The following is a 19,543-nucleotide window of genomic DNA, read 5'->3' on the forward strand; positions in this document are numbered from 1 at the left end:
GCAGCTTGATCCAAAACTTTTATGGCCCCAAAATGTTTTTAATGGTCGACCCTCATTCAACACTGTTTCTTGTAATGTGGTTCACTTGAGATTTGGATATACCTCGTTTTTGGAATCATATCTTAAAATGATCGGTAAAAATAGATGGATGGCATGGATGAAACACATACAACATGGTGGGGCCCACATAACACCGACCATCAGCCATTGGCTGGTGTCAGGGGATTAGCCAATCCGTTCCCCCACTGACACTAGTCGTTTCCTCACGTCTCGTTGTATCTCCGACGCACACGTAGTCGTGCACACTGACATCCGGTCCGTTGATATGATGGGAGCAATACCCATCCGAGCTGCGTTAAGGCAACTCGCGCTAGCCACCCACCCGAGTCACTTTCGCCAATCGAGAGCCACGTGGCCTAACTCTCAGGGAAACGGATGGGCTACTCCCCCTGACACCAGCCCCGGAGCTGGTGGTCGGTGCTCTGTGGGCCTACCATGATGTATGTGTTTCATCCATTCCTTTCATCCATTTTTAAATATCATTTTATGTCTTTATACTAAAAATGGGAGGGATATAAATCTCAAGTGGATCACACCACAGGAAAACAATAGTGATTGAATATCCATCATTTAAATCCTCCTAAGGCTCGCTGTACTGTTTATTTGACATCCAATCCGTTGATTAGGTCAAAAACACCCAGATGAAGAGAGAAAAAAAAATATCAACTTGATCCAATACTTTTATGGCCCCAAAAAGTTTTTAACAGTCGAAGTTCATTCAACACTTATTCGTGTAATGTGGTCCACTTGAGACTGGGATATACCTCATTTTTTTGCATATTACCATAAATTGATCTAGAAAAACATATGAACGAAAATGGATGAAACATATACATCATGATGGGCCCACAGAGCACCGACCACCAGCTCCGGGGCTGGTGTTAGGGAGAGTAGCCAATCCGTTTCCAACTCTCAGGCGATCCACCCCGTACATCAGGTGCTCTGTCTGATTTTAACATTGAACCGAAAAATCTCATCCAGCGCCCAAAGAGGCCACACCCAGAAAACAGATGGGATGGAATTCCCATCATTATTATTATTTTTTAATGCCATCCGATCCATTCATCTGTTGTGACTCATTGGGATGAAAGAATTACCCAAAAATTAGAATTTTGTAGAGCTAAGATGGCCCACCTGAGTGTTCAATCATCCTAATTTTCGTGATCAACGCCCAACAAAGGACGGCGTGGGTTTCAAGCACGTTACGTCGTTTCGTCCTCGTCAGTGAAAGTAAACCCGACAGGTAACTAACGCGATGTTCCCAGTGTTTACCGACCCATCCCATCTAAGATTCTGACCATGGATCCTCGTCTTTTTTTCACCATAACCGTTCATGTCATTGGACACAGATCAAAGGCCTAAAATTGTTTGATCTAGAATCCATTCTCATCAGTCATCAATACAATATGCTTTCCTTAATATAGACGTTCGGGATCACAGAAACATGGGGGCGTCAGATTCTATAATCCCCGGACAGCAGACTTAGGCATCTTAGCCATTGCGAAACAAATCAGGGATATTTTGGTCATTCCAAGAAAAAAAATTCAGTTATCCCCGCCCCGCCCGCAGACATGAAGCGAAAAACCATCGTCGCATGTAACAGCCGCAGCGGCGATGATCTTCAGGTGACGAAACTCTCAATGCCGCCAAAATTTTAAAAAGAATTAAATTAAATTAAATTAAATTAAAAAATCGAGCCCTATAAAGAGTCCCTTTCTTCCATCATTTAAAGCAGATGTTCCGTTTCCATCTCCTTCCTCTCCGTCTCATTCCTCTTTCCCGCTGCTACTCCTCTAGGAAAACCCTAGATTTTCCCCCTTTATCCTTCTCGAATACGAAGATCCGATCTCAAATGGGAGCTTACAGCACGGCTCCGGAGACGTCGAAGCTTCTCTTCCGCCAGCTCTTTGAGAAGGAATCGTCGACCTACACATATCTGCTCGCCGATCTCGGTCATCCTGAGAAACCCGCTCTGGTTAGGGTTTTTGTTTTTTTCTTTTCAAATCGTGAAATCTGCAATTTGAATCTATTCTGTGATTTTTTGTGGGTTCTATTTCCGTCAATGCAGTAGCTTATTTGAGTCGATTTGACAGTTCTTGGATTTTTTAAAGCTCTTTATGCTTTCTCAATGGTTTCTATTGATTATTATGTTATTTGCATGGAATCGTTTAATTTGGGAGTAGATTTCAGTTTTCTGTCGCTCTTGTTGGTTGATTTTTATGGAGGAGTTTGATGATTATATGTTTGTTTTGATGATTAATGCAATGATGGCTACTTTTAGAAGAATTGCACCTTCTAAGATGCTTTCTATGCTTCGGCCTTCAATACACGTGAGTGGAGCCCGTGGTTCATTAGTTGAAACCGTTGATCTGGTTGGCCCCACAGTGGATGGACCATAACCTCAGAATTTACCATTTAAGTCTTTGGTTGGCGGCTTGCAGATAGAATGTTAAGGAAAATGTAGTAGTGGTCCGCCTTCAATGCAAAAGGCCAAAGATTGGAGGGCTGGGATTTTCCAATCTGGGAGACTTTATGTGCAATTTTCCAATCTGGGAGACTTTATGTGCATGGAGAATCTGCTGAGTGGCCCATCAGAGCAACAACTCAGATCACCAAACAGGGGCTCCACTTGTGTGTGTGTGAGGCCTGAAGGTGCTATTCATATTATTGGGCCAAGGATCATAAAATTCCTATTAATTATATGTTCGAGAAATGCTAAAACTGTTGACATGAGGAGAGATGTAAGAGGTCAATCATGGCAGACGTGCCAACATGGCACATGTGTGAGATTCAAGCCACGTTCCAGGTGGCACTCTGTGTGAGGATGCTGGGCCACTCATCAGGTGGGACATGTTGAATATTGACCGCTGGTGATTTTCATTCTAACCATTCATTTTCCTCATCTGAGTGTGACCCACTTGATGAGTGGAATGGCCTGATTTATGGCTCAGGTCATGCTTAGGTTTAGTCCCGCCTAACGCCTGTTTTTACACACCCACACCACGCACACTCACTCACACACCCACACCACATGGCACTCGATCCCCTGATCTCTGTGTTGAAACAGAGTTTGTCTGCCACTGAGCCATGGAGCTGGACCACCTAATGCTTGGCCATATCTATCAGACCTGTTTCACCTCTCCAATCTCTCCCTGCTCAGATAGCTGTCGCATTTTGATCTGTCTTGGTATAAATGTTTGATCCCGGTAGCATTTCATCATCGCAATCAGTGGTTCTTTCTTTCTTTCCAGTAATGGACTATTTCATTTGGAATCTGTCTTCTGTCGATTAGTTTTGCAGAAGTTCGATGATTTGTTTTTCTTCTTCTTCGTTTAGTTGTTTCTTCCCTTCATTAGTGAGTCAACTTGAAAATAATATATTGAGGTATGGTTGAAATTTCTTTGCAGAAATCTCTCAAGGTTTTTAACGATTGAAATCATTTCATTGATTTCTCTTGAATTCTTTCTTTCATCTAACAATAGTTTAAAAACTTGTTGAGTCAACTAGATACTCAATCAATTAGACTCTTCTTTAAGAGGTTGATTAGATTCTTTATTTTTTAGGCTCAATCTAATAGAGACTCAATTGGATTTTGAATCGACTCGACACGATACTTATTGTCATCAACTTTTTTCTATTTATTTTTGAGTCGCATCAAGTTGAGTAAAAAACTCAAAGTAATCAAGTCCATTTGTTATGGAGTTTCCAGGCTATTAACTTGCCTTATCTTTATTAATTTGTGCACTTCATAATACAATTTTTTATATTTGTATAATTATTAGTTCATCAAGTTTTACTTTTGAGCCAAGTTGAGTTTTCACCCTAGTTTTCGAACTTGACTTGATGGGACTTTCAAGTCGGGTCAAGTTTTTGTGTTCCGACCATGCTTGCAACTAATGAGATGAACACGAAACCAACCTCAAGCCTAGAACATTTTCACCCATGGAGTATCAGGAGCATTGTTCAGAGTATCAACAATATTATCGGTATTGCTAGCTTAATGATACTGATAAATGAGCAAAGTATCGATAATGCCCGGTATCGGTTATATATTGCCTATATATCGTAAAGTATCAGCAATGTATCAATGATACCAATGCCAATGTATTGCGATATTTTCGACTACATAAATTTCAAATGTCACTTATATCGCCAATGTATGGACATTGCCGAAAATCTATTTATTAAAAAAAAAAAAAAATCATTTCAATTTTTTATGGGTACATGGTTGTATGATGAAATCCATGCATGTATGGGTGTATATGTATCCATGCATGGATGGATGGTTGGATGGATGGATGCATGCACGTGTGTATGCATGGAGGGATGGATGGGTGGATCATGCATGTGCGTATAGATCTTCCAAAGAACAAGGCTTTTTCGAATAAGCCAATTCGTTTAGGACCCTGCAGATCCATTCTTTTTCCTATTCAAAGATCAGCCCTTTGTCTCAGTGTTTTCACGTCAAGAATTCTTTGCAGATGAAGAGATGTCAAAGGGTTTATTACTTCCCAAACAAATCCTCCCACATCTATATATAAATGTTGGTTCATCAAGAATATTCAAGAAAAGCACTTCGAATTGTTGATTCATCGCCAGAGATGGCTTAGAACCAATAGTTCATTAACCAATGGATCTTTCCGATCTAATACTCCATCTGAGAGTTATCAGTATTTATCAAATCCGTTCATATCTAACAGAACGCTATATATGTATGTGTCATTATCTGTATGTATGCATGCATGGATGGATGGATCATGCATGTGTTTGTACGTATGGATGTGCATGCATGGATGGATGGTTGGATGGATCCACCATTTTCCCCATTGTTATTTTGAGTCAACGATACATGCTTTTAGGTTCCCATTAAGAGAAACTCATTGCGTATGCATCTTTTTTGCTATCTTTAGACTCCTAAATATGCTAATATGTGTATTTTAGCATTTTACTAAGGTATCGTTGAGAAATTCAACAAGTTTCCCCATGTTTCCCCGATGTTTTCTTGAGTCAGCGATACATCCTTTTAGGCCCCCATTAAAAGGAAAATTATTATATATTTATCTTTTTAACAATTATTTGCTTCCTAAATATGCAAATATGTGTATGGTGTAGTTTGGAATTGACTGCAAAACTCATAAATTTAATTTTCTAACTATCTAATACTAATGATTGATATATTAAAATAAATTTAATATCAAAATATCTCATATATGTAGGTGTTTGCTAATTTTAAGAAATTGATCGAAAATAGTCCGAAAATTAAAAATATAATAAATAAATAAATATAAATCAGTTGCATAATCTGTAAAATGCACATCATATGTTCTAATTTGAATAATGTATCATATTCAACCATAACAACAAAGATTTTTTTTTTTTTTTTTAAAGTATAAATACATATTTTTGAAGATTTTCCAAAAAATGGCCCACGGAGCTTCGATTCAACAAAATTCTTGAAATAACTTGTTTTGATCATCAAATTCAAGCTAAGAGTGGTCAGAATTTGTAGTGGAATAGTTTAGGAAATAATTTGGAAAAGAAAAGTGCCAAAAAATTAGAAATTTTGCAACTTAAAAAGCACAAAAAAAAAAAAAAACGCGTTTATCATTATTATGCCCTGACCGTTATGGGGTAGTAACGGCCGTTATGGCCCCCATAACGGCCGATCCGAGCAAAAAACTAGGGGGTCACCGTTTCGACTCCCGTATCACATAACAGACTCGGCCGTTACCGTTACATATCAGCTTTAACAGCCGATACGTAACCGATTTGGTACACCTTCTTATTAGGAGTCATGCTTGTGGATCGAAGTCAACTATTTCCATTCACAATTGAACCAATTATTGATTAGTGGTTTTCCTATTGCTTTTGTGATTCACTACGCAAGACGCAATGAGATGAAAATGGTCCTGAGGTTTAACTCTAGACTCTTAGCTCTTGCAAGGTTTAGGCTGGACTAAGTGTGTCATTCCTTTCTTTTGCTGCACAAACTAGAAATAAATCTACAGTCTTCTGTTTGGCAGCATTTTTACCTTGTTTATGGATTGTGGTTTGGTTCATAGTTTGTTTATGAGCCCATTGAGAATAAGCAACCTTAGATGGGTTCGACCTGTGGCCCAATGCCAAATAAGATGCATTTCAACATTGAGGCCTCTGGTTCAGGCCTGTTATGCCTATCTACCAAAAAAAAAAAAAGGTTGAACTTTATAACTGCCTGGTACCTGATATGGCCATCATGGTTTTATTTGTTGAAGAATGTATGTATCAAGTTCTTGTCATAACATGACTACGTAGAACCATTATCAACAATTATGAGTAGATTGTTGTCAAACGAAGATCACATCTTGTTTATTTCTTGCTTATTGCTGGCTATTTTCGCACCAATATATAGATCCCTTTCTTTACCAACTTGATTTGTGTGTTACTACTACTAATCATGTTTCGAATGTTTCTGGGATTTTAATGTAATAAATACCATGTACTCTCATGAGCTTGATGGTTCTTTCATTATTGATCATTAGACCATACATTGACTAAGTGAATAAATTTTTTTGTATAGTTGGTTGACCCAGTAGACAAGTCAGTGGAGAGAGACCTTTCTCTTATTAAAGATCTAGGGCTGCAGCTCATTTATGCTATAAATACACATGTCCATGCTGATCATGTCACTGGGACAGGCCTGATAAAGGTGAGTGACTTTCTCATTTTATGCTATTTTTTAATTATTGTCATTCTGAGAAAATCTTGATTTTTGCATTTGTTTAAAATATAGTTACTAGAACTGGGAAGTGGCTATGTGTATGGGTACAACATCCCCGCGTGCAGGATTACATTGTCAGACACCATCCACTTTCCTCACCCATTGCACATACCCCATTTCAAAGCAAAACACTTGGCCTTCACTGTTTCCCATTCTACCCTGTGACTGATGTTGCAGAAGCATCTCCCAGATTGCCCAAAGCCCTTCCGATCAAACACAAACGCCACATAATCTTCTTATTCTTCCCAACCTCCACACCATGTCAAGCCATCACAAAACTCCCTTACCCGAATTCAGCATTACTCAATACACCTCAAAAGTGTTGAGAAAGCCATTCCACATCTTAAGAGCAAAGGGGCTATAGAGAAACAAGTGATTAACCGATTCAATATTATCACCACACATTAAGCAAACATTGGGTAAGATCATTCCCCACTTCTGAAGGTTATCAACAATCAGAAATCTTTCCTACTCACTAGCCATACAAATGCCACAACTTTCAGAGGGGCGCCATAAGACCACACATGCTTCTTTTTGCAAGAAAAAAATAATTGCACGTGTAATTAATCACCATACAAGCATGTGATTGTTGTCAATGTGAACCTCCACCATGATTGGTTCCAAAGGCCACAAAAAAGAGTAAGGTTGATGTTCAGCAAGCAGCCAATTGAAAATTTTACCAATGTACCATTTAAAATCCAACCTCAAATTGCTTGGAGAAAGGTTCAGATGATGATGATTAAAGTCCAAGTCGAATGAGTAAATCTGAACTCTTAATCCAAAAACATGTAATGATGACGATGACTACGACATATTAAAATCCAATTCTAATGAATAATCAAGAGTTTTAATTAGAAGACTGGAATTACTAAATGTAAAACATTATCGTGAAAGATATGAACTAAGATCAATAATTAATATACTAGCATAACTGCACAACTGCACAACTTAATAACATCATAAATTACATAGAATTTTGGAATAGAAAGTGGAATATAGAGCACATCGTGTTGCAAGGTTTAAAAATTAAAAAACTTGACTCAGCTCGAAGGCCTGTTGAGTGGAGTTGAGTAATTCAGCCAAGCTTTTTAGGGTCTTGAACACCAATATTCATTTATATTTGATATTTGAAACATTGAAATATAAAATAGTCTTGGTGAGTCGTCAAGTTTTGTCAAGTTTCATTGAGTTTTTTCAAGTTCTGTTGAGTCTAGTCGTCTGAACTTTGTATGAGTCTAGAGTTTAGACTGAGTCATGATCATATCTAGTTCTTCAGAGTCTAGATGAAATCTGATTGAGTCACGTCAAGTTTTTCTTTCCCCGATATTTTTAGTGTACTTTGTTGTTATCATGATGTGCCGTAAAGGCCGTTACATAAAGGTAATAGTGGCAACTGTTACACGTTATAGGGTCGTAATAACCGTAACAGCCGTTATGGAAAAAAATGACCCATAATTGGCATTAACGACACATTACGTCCCTTATAAAGGCCATAATAGACCCATAGTGGTCTATTACGGGACACATATGTTTTTCATACTTTTTAATCAACATTACAGGGCCAATACAGGTTTTTCGGGGGTTTTTCAATAAATAAAAAAATAAAAAAGAGAGACCTTACGGGGCAGTAACAACCATTATGCCCCGTATCGTAAAGGTAACGATGGTGGTCGTTACGCCCACCGTAACTGTTACGGAACACCTTGGTTGTTATAGAACAAAAGCCACAATGCCTCCATGTGTCTGCTTGATATTTGACCCCTTTTTTTTCTCTTCATCCACAACAGGATTTGTTCATATGATAATTGATAAGAGAAAATTTACAAACTGAAGCAAGGAATGGGATTAAATGAGGAATTGAGTACTGATTAATGATTCTGACCTGCTGAATCCTCCCCTTCATTAATGCATCCACCTCGGACTTCTTCTCTATGAAAGGATATAGACAATGACCAAGATAGATTAAACTCTCCTATATGATACTTTTTAATCTCCAAGGATATCTTTTGCGTGTCAATGGGAGTGAAAACAAGGAATTTGTTAAGATTGTTGATCAAGAAGTTTCCCAAAATGACCACTTCCGATATCTTGGGTCAAATAATTCATGAGAGTAGAGAGACTAAGAAGGATGTTTCCCATAGAATTCAAGTTGGGTGGAAGAAATGAAGATTGGCCTCTGGATTTTTATGTGATCGCCATGTACCACTCTAATTGAAAGGGAATTTTTTTAGGATAGCTATCAAACCAGCCATGCTTTATGGAACAGAATGTTGGGCAATTAAAATAACATGTTCATAGGATGAATGCAGATGAATTGAGGATATTGAGATGGATGAGTGGCAAGACAAGTAAGGACAGAATTAGAAATGAATGCGTTCGAGCGAACTTAGGAGTAGCACCAATAGGTAATAAGATGAGGGAAAGTAGACTTTAATGGTTTGGTTATGTACAACGAAGATCAAGAATCGTGCTGGTTAGGAGTGGGGTGGTACAAGTTGAAGGCTCTAAAAGGGCAAGGGAAAGGCCCGAAAGGACATGGATGGAGGTAGTAAGAAAAGACTTGATGACCTATGGTCTAGCCCTTTATAGAGTGGATTGGCTGAACAAGATTCATCTACCCGATCCCAATTAATTGGGATAATGCTTAGATGATGATGATGATATCTTTTGCACATCTAAGCCACCGACAACATTATGTGAATCCCCCTACACGAAAGAGAATGCAAAAGTCAACTAGGAATCATTTAACACCTTGAAACGAAGCGCCTACCTCCTCAATTTGAGTCCATGGTGCACAAAAAGAATTGATAATTCAATCTTGCTACACCTAACTTTATATTTAACTTTTGCAGTGAAATCCTATAACTATAAGGCTGTGAGCACAAATTGATGTGCACAGATTCATGTGCACCTACGGTGTTCCATTTAAGGATTATATTTAAATTAGGTTTAGACTTCCTAATCTATGTTAGTCTTCTATTGCAATTAGTTCTCTTCTCCTTATAAAGCTTTTCTTTATAAATTAAGCATTATGGGGAGAGGAAGATTAAGTAAAAAAAACAAAAAACTCTCCCCCTCCTCACGTTCTTTGTCCCCTCTCTCCTTAATCCTTTATTTATAAAGAAAAAGGTTTATAAGCAGAAGAAAACTAGTTGTAGGAGGAGAATTACAGAGATTAAGAAATCTAAATTTAATCCTTAAATGGTATGTCGTAGGTGCACTAGAACTAGTGTACATCGCAGGCAACAAGCAAGGTGTTCAAAATCAGTTATGTAAAAGTCGTAACAACCGTTACGTAACGGTAACGGTCATAACCGTTACACATTACCGGGTCGAAACGGCTGTAACAGCCATTATAGAAAAAACAGGCCATAAAGGCCCTATAACGGTCTCGTAACCATTTTTTCAAAAAAAAAAAAGGGTTGTAACGACCGATGTGGGGGTCATAACGGCCATTACAATCCGTATCATAACAATAATGGTGATGGTTGTTACGGCCACCGTTACCGTTTTGGAAAACCTTGGCAATAGGTGCACATTAACAATATTCAAATAGCCACGGTAGGTTTCACTTTTTTGAAAATGGTTTACCATAGGAATGGGTTTTTGTACCCATCCTGTGTCACGACCCGAATTTCAGGTGTCGAGTGCACATCACAAACCTGCGTCGTGACTTATACACTAAGTGTACAAAATCCATTCATTATATTTACACAGAATTATAGGTCTGACATTTGTTAATTGTGAATTCTAGATTCCATACAAACACATGAATATTCTACATAACCGAAACCATCAATCTTTCCATTTTATCTATTTAAATTTCAACCCACCCATTTGGAGTCTTATTTAAGTATCTAAATTAGGTCAATAAATAGAATCATATTTAATTAATATCAACATCAACAATCCAACACATCAATCAAACTAATCCTAACAAATGCGATAAAAATGGATAAGTAGGAACAGTCCAAAGCGGCCAATTCCTCTTCCGTCAAATAGGGTCACGTCTCACATGGATCGTTCTCGGGCTCAGCGGTACCCTCCTAGAATGCACAATGGTATGAATGTGTCAGATGGGATGATCGTCCATCTGCTTGGGTTGGATAATCATCAACCCGCATCCACCACTTCGATTGGCTTCCACCTTTCGGTAGGCATGGGCGTGGCCTACATTTGATAACAATTCTACCAAGATCAACATTTCTTCCAGGGAGATCTCCCAGGATTGACTATGCATATGCTGTGAAAGGGAGGATGATTATGCTCCCTCATTCTTATATGGTTCATGATACAACATATTTTCCAGTGTATATACAAATGGAATTCAGTTTTCCAAAACATAGAAAGTCAAGCATCTATTCGTGTGGACATGTATTAACAAATCAGCATGTGACATACATTGGCATATTAACTTTAAGACTAAATCAATCACCAAACAATTAATCACAACCAATTAGACAAATAATAATCAATCTATTTTAATTTTAATGGAAGGAAACACGTTGGAATCACTCACTTGGATTCAGTGAAAATGATTCCACAAAATGCTTGGATTGGATCAAATTGGAGATCCCTATTACAATTATATAACAAAATCATTTACTAATTATATTAATTCATACGGTAGGGCCCACCTTGGATTGATCAAGTTCCCACAGTGGGGTCCACATGAAGGATCGAATGCTGATCCATTGAATCCCTTCGGACGCAAGTCTTAATACGGAGTTGTAAGCATTATAGGTTTATTTGGGGCCCACTTGATCATATCAAAGTGGCTGACCACTTGTGCAATTAATGGTCAAAAGTATGTGAAATTGTATGTACACTAAGCTTATGAATCCAAATATTAGTGGTCTGTCAATCAGATCGACAGTACTGTCTATCGAATCGATTCCAATCAATGGCTTGGTGATCAAATCGACCACCTATTTATTGAATCAATAAAATCAGAAAATCGTACTTTTAGTCTCTGGACAGTTTTCGACTTTGTCGATCAAATCAATTCCAATCGAAGGTCGAATCGACAGAAGTCAGATTCGATCTGTTTTTTACAGATTGAAATGGGAAATTGGGGATTCCTCAAATTTAATGATTAAAGGTCCAATTAGGCTTGATGGACGGATCCAAACCATTCATCAGTCTTCTCTTGTTCAATCAAAAGAGACAACCGCTGATCGACTCAATCTGAATCATCCATTGCTCCTTTTATTTAGAATACATAATTTTGAGTAATAGTCACTGTCCGATCAATGTGGCCCACCAGATGGTCGGATTGATCTAGAAATCTGGATGTTACTGTAGTCTACACTCAGCAATCGGATAAACCAACTAGATCAAATTGAATCTCACACGTCTGGTGATTCAGCACGATCAACAATACATATTAGATCTAGTATATAAATCAGATCAATGTGGCCCACCTAATGATCTGATCAGCCTGATATTTGTGTTCTTGCATGTTTTGACCCTAGAAATTGGATGAATGGTGTGGATCTAACCACACATCCCGATGGCCCATCCCGATCCTTTGCGCCTAAGTAGCAAAAACACTTGCACAGGAAATTGGGTTTCCTTTATAAGATGTTCCAAATCTCACAATGCAATGAACGTACTGCCAATCTGGTCCATTCATTATATTGCTCAAATAATCGTAACTTCCATTATCAAAATTTAATAACCAAATTGAGTCAATTCTAGGAATAAGGATTAAATCACCCAGATCCTTGTGTAAGAAACAATTCTGCCGAAAGCTTAAGACTATTCCGTAGCGAATCGGGCCTTCCTACTTGGTTGTGTACAATGGACGGATGGCTAATCTAAGCCGTCCATCACACAGATCAATGTTACATTACATAAAGAAAAACAAGGGGAGATTAGTTAGTCGCGTCTCTCTCTCTCTCTCTCTCTCTCTCTCTCTCTCTCTCTCTCTCTCTCTCTCTCTCTCTCTCTCAAATTCAAAAAGAAAAAACAAAAACTTCAAAATTTACAGGCGTTACATCCTGGGCACGACTTCTTATGACGGACATAAAACTATCATTTCAGAAAAGTTTCCTGATAACCGCAGGTTAAACAAAATATAAAGAGTGTATGCATGAAAGCCTCACTGCATTCACTCTGGATGTCTTATACTTCGCCGGCCCCTTTTTTGCACAGTACAGCTGCAGTTTCATGAATTGAAGGAACTGTTTAATGCAGGGAAGGATTCTGGGTGTGAAATCTATCATTTCAAAAGCAAGCAATTCAAAAGCAGACATTCTAGTTGAAGCTGGTGATAAAATATGGTTTGGTAATCTTTTTCTGGAGGTAGGCTGCAGATTCTTTACCTATTCATTTTTTCTATGTGATAAATTCAATGTGCTTTATGCCAAATATCCTTGTTCTTGATCAATTATTGTTCTCTGTTTTTCCATAAATTCTCTAAAGAGTCGTGGGAAATTTTCTCTTCAGGTATAGGCATAATTTTGGGTTTCTGCAAACCAATATTTTGTCAATTTTATCAAACTAAGGTTATATTAGAAATTGTTTCCACCAGGGGTGATGTCCTTCTTCATATAAAGGTATTTCTGATAACCTGGAAACACCAGGATTATTTTCATAAATTTTAGCTTTCTGTTGCATTTTCAATAATTTCCTGAAATTTTGGAGTTGGTTTTTGAAACTATTACTGCTAGTTCCTCGTCATTAATATGTTTGCTCGCGGTAATTGTGGCCTCTCGGGAGAATCGATGACTGCACTGCATCTTTGATGCACTGCTAGTACATCATCTTGTATGAAAGCCTTTTCTGCCTTCTGTTAATGAATACTTGCATCGATTTATGATGTAACGTCATTCAAATGGGCAAGTTGAAGAATTCTTTGGGATTGCTTTCATCGCCCGAATAGAATGTATTAAAATAGGGTGGTGTTAGTGTTTTTATTGGTTTTGCATGGCAACAATGATCATGTGTTACAATGCAGTGGTTTTTTACGTTAGGTGTTTAAAGAAACTAATACATCAACTTCTACAAATATATTTATTGAAGCAAAAGTTTACAATCAATCTCATGTCAAACTATATACTTGGTAACACAATCCTCCTGCATATTTGCTCAATAATATTTTAAAAACTGTGTTTATCGGATGCTGAAACAATAATATGGCGTGTTGTCTTTTTTACTTTCATAATTTTTTTGAGCCGTGTGCTTTGCAGGTCCGCTCCACTCCTGGACATACATTGGGTTGTGTTACTTTTGTAACTGGAGATGGACCTGATCAGCCTCAGCCGAGGATGGCTTTCACCGGGGATGCCTTACTAATACGTGGTTGTGGAAGGACAGACTTTCAGGTATGGTGACCAAGGGCCTGTTTCTTTCATTAATTACCACAATAATCTAAGGGAAATGTGCAATGATTACAAATTACTTGTCTCCTGAAATTTGCATTTGAGTGCCAATTCTCGTGTTTGGTTTATTAAGAGTAAAATCATAATGATAACATTTTTACATTACTTTAATGTCAAATCATCCCCAATGTACACAGATGTCGCTGTTCGAATTCGAGATTTTCACCGTAATGGAAAGAAAAAGTTCAATGATTGCAAATTCCTGTACCTGTCTCCTGAATACATCTGCATTTGACCAATGATTCTAGTGTTTGGTTTGGCAGTGGTAGAATTGTAGTGATGACATATTTCCTTTACATTACCGGGGTAATTAGCGAAACAAACAGGCTCTAATTGTTTTCTCTCCATGTGAAACCATGCAACTCAGTCAAATGCATACATTTTTTATTTTATTTTTTGTGTGTGACTAGTCTGTGCCAAAAAACTGATAGGACTGGTGCCATCTTTATCTGAAATATGCATGTTTGTTAGGGAGTTGACTTGCTCTGGTTGACATTTAAGGACGTGCTCATAAAGTTTGTTAAAGCTTTGATTTTATATACCTTGTTAAAAGTATTGAGTCAAAACCTAAATACATGTAGAGTTAATGCAAGCTCTAGAAGGCCAATGATTCAACCATAGTTTTAAAACCTGAAGATTCGATTCAACTCGATGTTCGCCCAGTTTGGGTTGACTCGAAGACTTGGCCGAGTCTCTACTTGACTCAACTCAACTTGATTTTTTATGTACGAGTTAATAGATATTAATATAGTTGTTTTCTTTTTTTAATCAACAATTTATTGAAAAGCTAAAAGGCAGAAGACAACAACAAAAACAAAAGAAGAAACAGAAGACATGACAAACCCAACCCCCCCAAGGGCTAGGAAACCCATTCCCTGATCAGCAAAAGAACCTTTCTCACAATGATACCTAAAGACTTGCTGCTGTTACAAATGTAAGTAATATAAAATAGCTAAAAAACAACCAATTGAACATGTTATGCACTGGTAGTCCCTTGGTTTCACAGTAGAGGTCATGGTTTTTTAAACCCTCCCTTCTATCCTAATAACCTTTATAAGATAACAATTTGACCAGGCTTTGACCAAGCAAGGGCCTTGACCTGAGACACTGCGAGTTGCATCAAGTTGACCGCTCAGCAAACCGACTCAAAGAGTCTTCTGAGTCGGGACCGAGTCAAACTGAGGAGTGAATTCCGTACCATATCAGCTTGAAATCTTGCCAAGTTGAGTTGACTCGGCCTTGTTCTGAGTCAAGACAGCGATTTGTAGAACTACGGATTCCCCATCTAAAGACCTATAAAGAGAAAGGGAAGAAGGCCAATGTTCAGATTGAGAGGATCCTCCAATTGGTGTGCTCCATGAAGAGAGACCTGGACCTAGTCAGTCCAGATTAGCGATTGGATTATTTACGTGTCTAAAATGCACAGAGGTTCACTTTCAGTACAACTGGATGTGTTACACTTGTATTTATGCATATACACTATGGGGAGCCCAAGCCCTGGCCTGATCCATGGTCCTGATGAGCAGGCCCAAGCCCAGAAAAAGTTGGATGGGCCTAATGGCCAGGCATGCTACCCAGTTGAGCGCCTCCCTTGATACTTGGCTGATTTGATGAGGAACTTGGCTAATCTGTACAGAATCATTGAAAATAATTTAAGTGCTGAAAAGTTAAGGAAACATGCAGAGGACAAAAAAAAAGTAGAAAAAGATAAAAAGGCTAGATATCGATAAATGCTTTCTGTTACTGTAGCAGACTGTAAAGCCAAAAACTTTGTGAGCCTCCGCCATCTCCGTTTTCCAAGATCCTTGATAAAGGAAGATTAATGTCTGGTGGGCTATCGATCGTGGAACTTTCACAATCTACCTTTTAAAAGCAAACCATGAATTGGTGGAGAAGGTTAAGATGATGATGTAAAACCATGAAACAGATGTTGCTTCTTCTAGTAAAGATCACACCAGTTAGCATGTAAAAGTCAGACATTCTGTAGGTTAAGGAAAGCAATTTGTGAATCTAGGGAACTGCTGGAGGCATGGTCCAAGAAGCTCATGAAAACAATGACCAAAAGCAAGGTCTCACTGAGCTACAATGGACTATATGTTGGACACTCTCAGGATGATAACTATTAAAATCCCCTTTTGAATGTTCATCTTTGCAGAAAATTTACTTGAAGGGATTTAGTAAAATTGTACTCTGGGAATCAAATATAGAGTTCTGACGAAAGGATGGTATTCAGGAAAAATATGCAGTGGATATGGACATCCTGACCAAGAAGAGGCCATTGGGTGGAACCATGTTTTGAGGTATCATCTGAAAAAAAAAAAAAAACATATCACTCGTATGTTCCGGTATCTCCCATAAACGATGTGGCTGTATTGGCCGATATTGGCCCAAAACAGCCTGATACTCGGGCAATGCAACCTCATATTGCTGGTGGCCAAGAAGGTACACTGAAACTGCTTTGCAAACCTCTGGTGGAACCCTTTGATTTTTCTGCAGAACTAGATCATTACAGCCTCCTTATTGAGTCACCTTAGATTGACTTGTGGGAGCTCCTATGTGTTTCAACATAGCTCATTCATACTCAGTCAACAAGTTGAGCCAGTCTTTGAGCATCCAATCATGAAATAGAGAACAAGATGCATGGACTATATCAAGTCATCTCTGGCAATAGGGCCTGATGGCATTCATCTCTCTGTTACCCTGATAAAGCAGTCTATGTTTGAATCATTAATTTATAAAATGGGGACTTTTTTTAGAGATATATAAACTGGTCTATGTCTATGTTAGTTAATGTTGTTTGCATTCATGTTTGTAATGGTGAATGGGAATTTGATCCCTGAATAACAATTTAGGATGTATTGTTGGGTTCTGAGATTTTATTATTATTTTTGAAGGATGGCCAAAGTACAGTTAGACACCCAATTCTGTACATGTGGGAGCTCACGACTTGGTGATCCAGACCATCGATCCGATCTGCACCACAGTAGAGGGCAGATGCCTCAAAGTCTGCTAGATTTGGAAGATCCTAGCCTTCGATCAGTGGCCTAGAGACACACAGTCACGACAGTATGGTAACACAGTGAATGGAAAAGGCCAAAGATAAGGGCTAATACCTTCCAGCCTGGGGATTTTCAGGCCAACCCCCATGCATGGTGAGCTCCATCAAATCAATTGTCTAGATCTTCAATTCATGGGCCCCATATGTATGGAATCAGATACCCCTGATAATTCCTTTTACTTTAGTGTCCAGTAGAATGGATATTTTAGTCTCATGTCAATATGTCGGTGAGTGTAACTGTGTCGATCTACTCCTTTTTAGAAGGTAATGGGAATATCATAGTTCGATTAACTGTCTATCTATCATTTTCTTTGAGCAGAGGAGCTAAAATGGCATTGTTCGGATCCTTCTTTTTGTTTCCTTGTGCAGGGGGGAAGTTCAGATGAGCTCTACAAATCGGTGCATTCTCAGGCAAGGACATAAGATTCAAAAAGTCATATTTATTCGTTCCCTGAGAAAGCACACATTTCCATCCTGTACCCTTGCGCCAACCATTTCTTGATTCTTGTTTACTATGCTCAACAGATATTCACATTGCCAAAGGATACGTTGGTTTATCCTGCTCATGACTACAAAGGCTTCACCGTAAGAAACCTCTAACACCTCTTGATCCTTGATTATCTTTACCAGCTGCTGAAACCACTTTGGGTGGGTTGCAGGTTAGTACTGTGGGGGAGGAGATTCTCTACAATCCTCGTCTGACAAAAGATGAGGTGAATATCTGAACGAGTAGCAATTCTTCATCTTTATGAATTTTCTTTGTGCACAGAATCATTTTAGAAGAATGAAAAGTATCAATGAATTATTAAATGCAAGGAAAATCACACGTTTTTCAAAGACGATCATGATGTAATTCTTCTGAGCGGTCTGTTTGCATGAGACTTGTAAATAAGCAAAAATTCTTCCGAATTTCCAAAACGATGCAAAAATAGACGGTATGTGAATACAATGTGCCCTCTTTGTTTGCGCCAATTTATGATACAAAAAATTGCTAGTGTTTTGGCCATTTAATAGAAAACTAGATCAGTTTCCGGTAGATATTATCTCAATTACCTGAAAATATGAAAGGTGCCCCTTTACCACATTGTTGGACTTCTAAAGTAAGATCTGTTGAATGTATTTTCTCATGGAACAAATTTTGCTATTTTAACACGAACAATTGCCACCAAAAGGTACCTAGCCTTTTTATGATAAAGTGGATAGGTATGGTTTATCTGTCAAAGTGAGACACCTTTCTCTATCAAACTGTTGTTTTGCCTTTTAATAATCCAATCTGATGTCTTTCTAATTGTTCCCATCTTGGAATTCCTTCTGCAGGAATCATTCAAGACAATCATGGAAAGTGAGTACACTGTTGCATTGTTGACTTGATATTAAACAGAATTATAATATTTGAATTTCACTTCATCTTGCATCTACAGCCTCTAACTTTTGATATATACTTCATAGATTTGAATTTACCATATCCGAAGATGATGGATGTAGCCGTGCCAGCAAATATGATTTGTGGGTTGCAAGATCTGACCGGAAAGTAACTGAGCTTCTAGGTGGTCAATGTTTGCAGGTCAAGTCCTTGAAATGTACTTAATAAGAAGGCAGGGGTTGTGTATACTTGGATCTTGCTGGTCATGGGATGGGTTATTGCTAGAACTTGTACCCTATGTTTGAAAGCTTATTTGTTTCTAAAAATAAATTTGAGCATGATGTTGTAAGTTGTAACCCTCATGTATCCTTTCGCAAGGTTGCCCACTCTGCAGTTCTCGTCACTTGTTTTGACTGTCAATCGGTGCCTACTTGCAAACAATGATGAATAGGTAGTGTTGATATGTGAATTTCAATCATGGTTAGGATGCAGTGCTCCTTAGATGGATCTTCTGAGTTTGACCTATTCTTTTTAGCTAGTAGTTCCAATTTTTAGGGGACTAGACTGTCACAACCGCATTTGCTGCCAAAATAAAAAATAAAAAAATGAACAGCCAGACATCAACTCAATTGATGTTGATAATAGTTGGGGAATATATTGCATAATTCCCTACCAAAAAAATATATTTTTTTATTACTAAATGATTTTGCGATAAGCAGATCAGTACATGAAAGCTGGAATTTATAGTTGATACTATCCTCTACACTAATATAGAATAAGATATATAACAATAATGATCATACGTATCTGTTTCCTTGAACAGTATGATACTTGGTCACTGAGATTCATGGGAAATTTGGATTAATATTTAGGGATAGATATTACCTCTCTTTTTCTTCTCTTTCAAATAAATTGAA

The 19,543-nt window shown here is 38.1% G+C and overlaps 1 protein-coding gene across 1 annotated transcript; it reads left to right on the forward strand.

Moving 5' to 3' along the window:
* Positions 1 to 1,640: 1,640 nt before the first annotated feature.
* On the forward strand, positions 1,641 to 19,029 carry LOC131245573 (persulfide dioxygenase ETHE1 homolog, mitochondrial-like). Its single transcript, XM_058245128.1, has 9 exons — positions 1,641 to 2,035; positions 6,620 to 6,748; positions 13,019 to 13,126; positions 14,014 to 14,148; positions 17,633 to 17,674; positions 17,789 to 17,848; positions 17,923 to 17,976; positions 18,581 to 18,605; positions 18,713 to 19,029. The coding sequence occupies exons 1-9, from the start codon at positions 1,796 to 1,798 to the stop codon at positions 18,796 to 18,798; spliced, it is 879 nt and encodes a 292-aa protein (XP_058101111.1). The 5' UTR covers positions 1,641 to 1,795; the 3' UTR covers positions 18,799 to 19,029.
* Positions 19,030 to 19,543: the final 514 nt, after the last annotated feature.

Source organism: Magnolia sinica, chromosome 5 (genome assembly GCF_029962835.1).
Source record: "Magnolia sinica isolate HGM2019 chromosome 5, MsV1, whole genome shotgun sequence".
Classification (NCBI taxonomy): domain Eukaryota; kingdom Viridiplantae; phylum Streptophyta; class Magnoliopsida; order Magnoliales; family Magnoliaceae; genus Magnolia; species Magnolia sinica.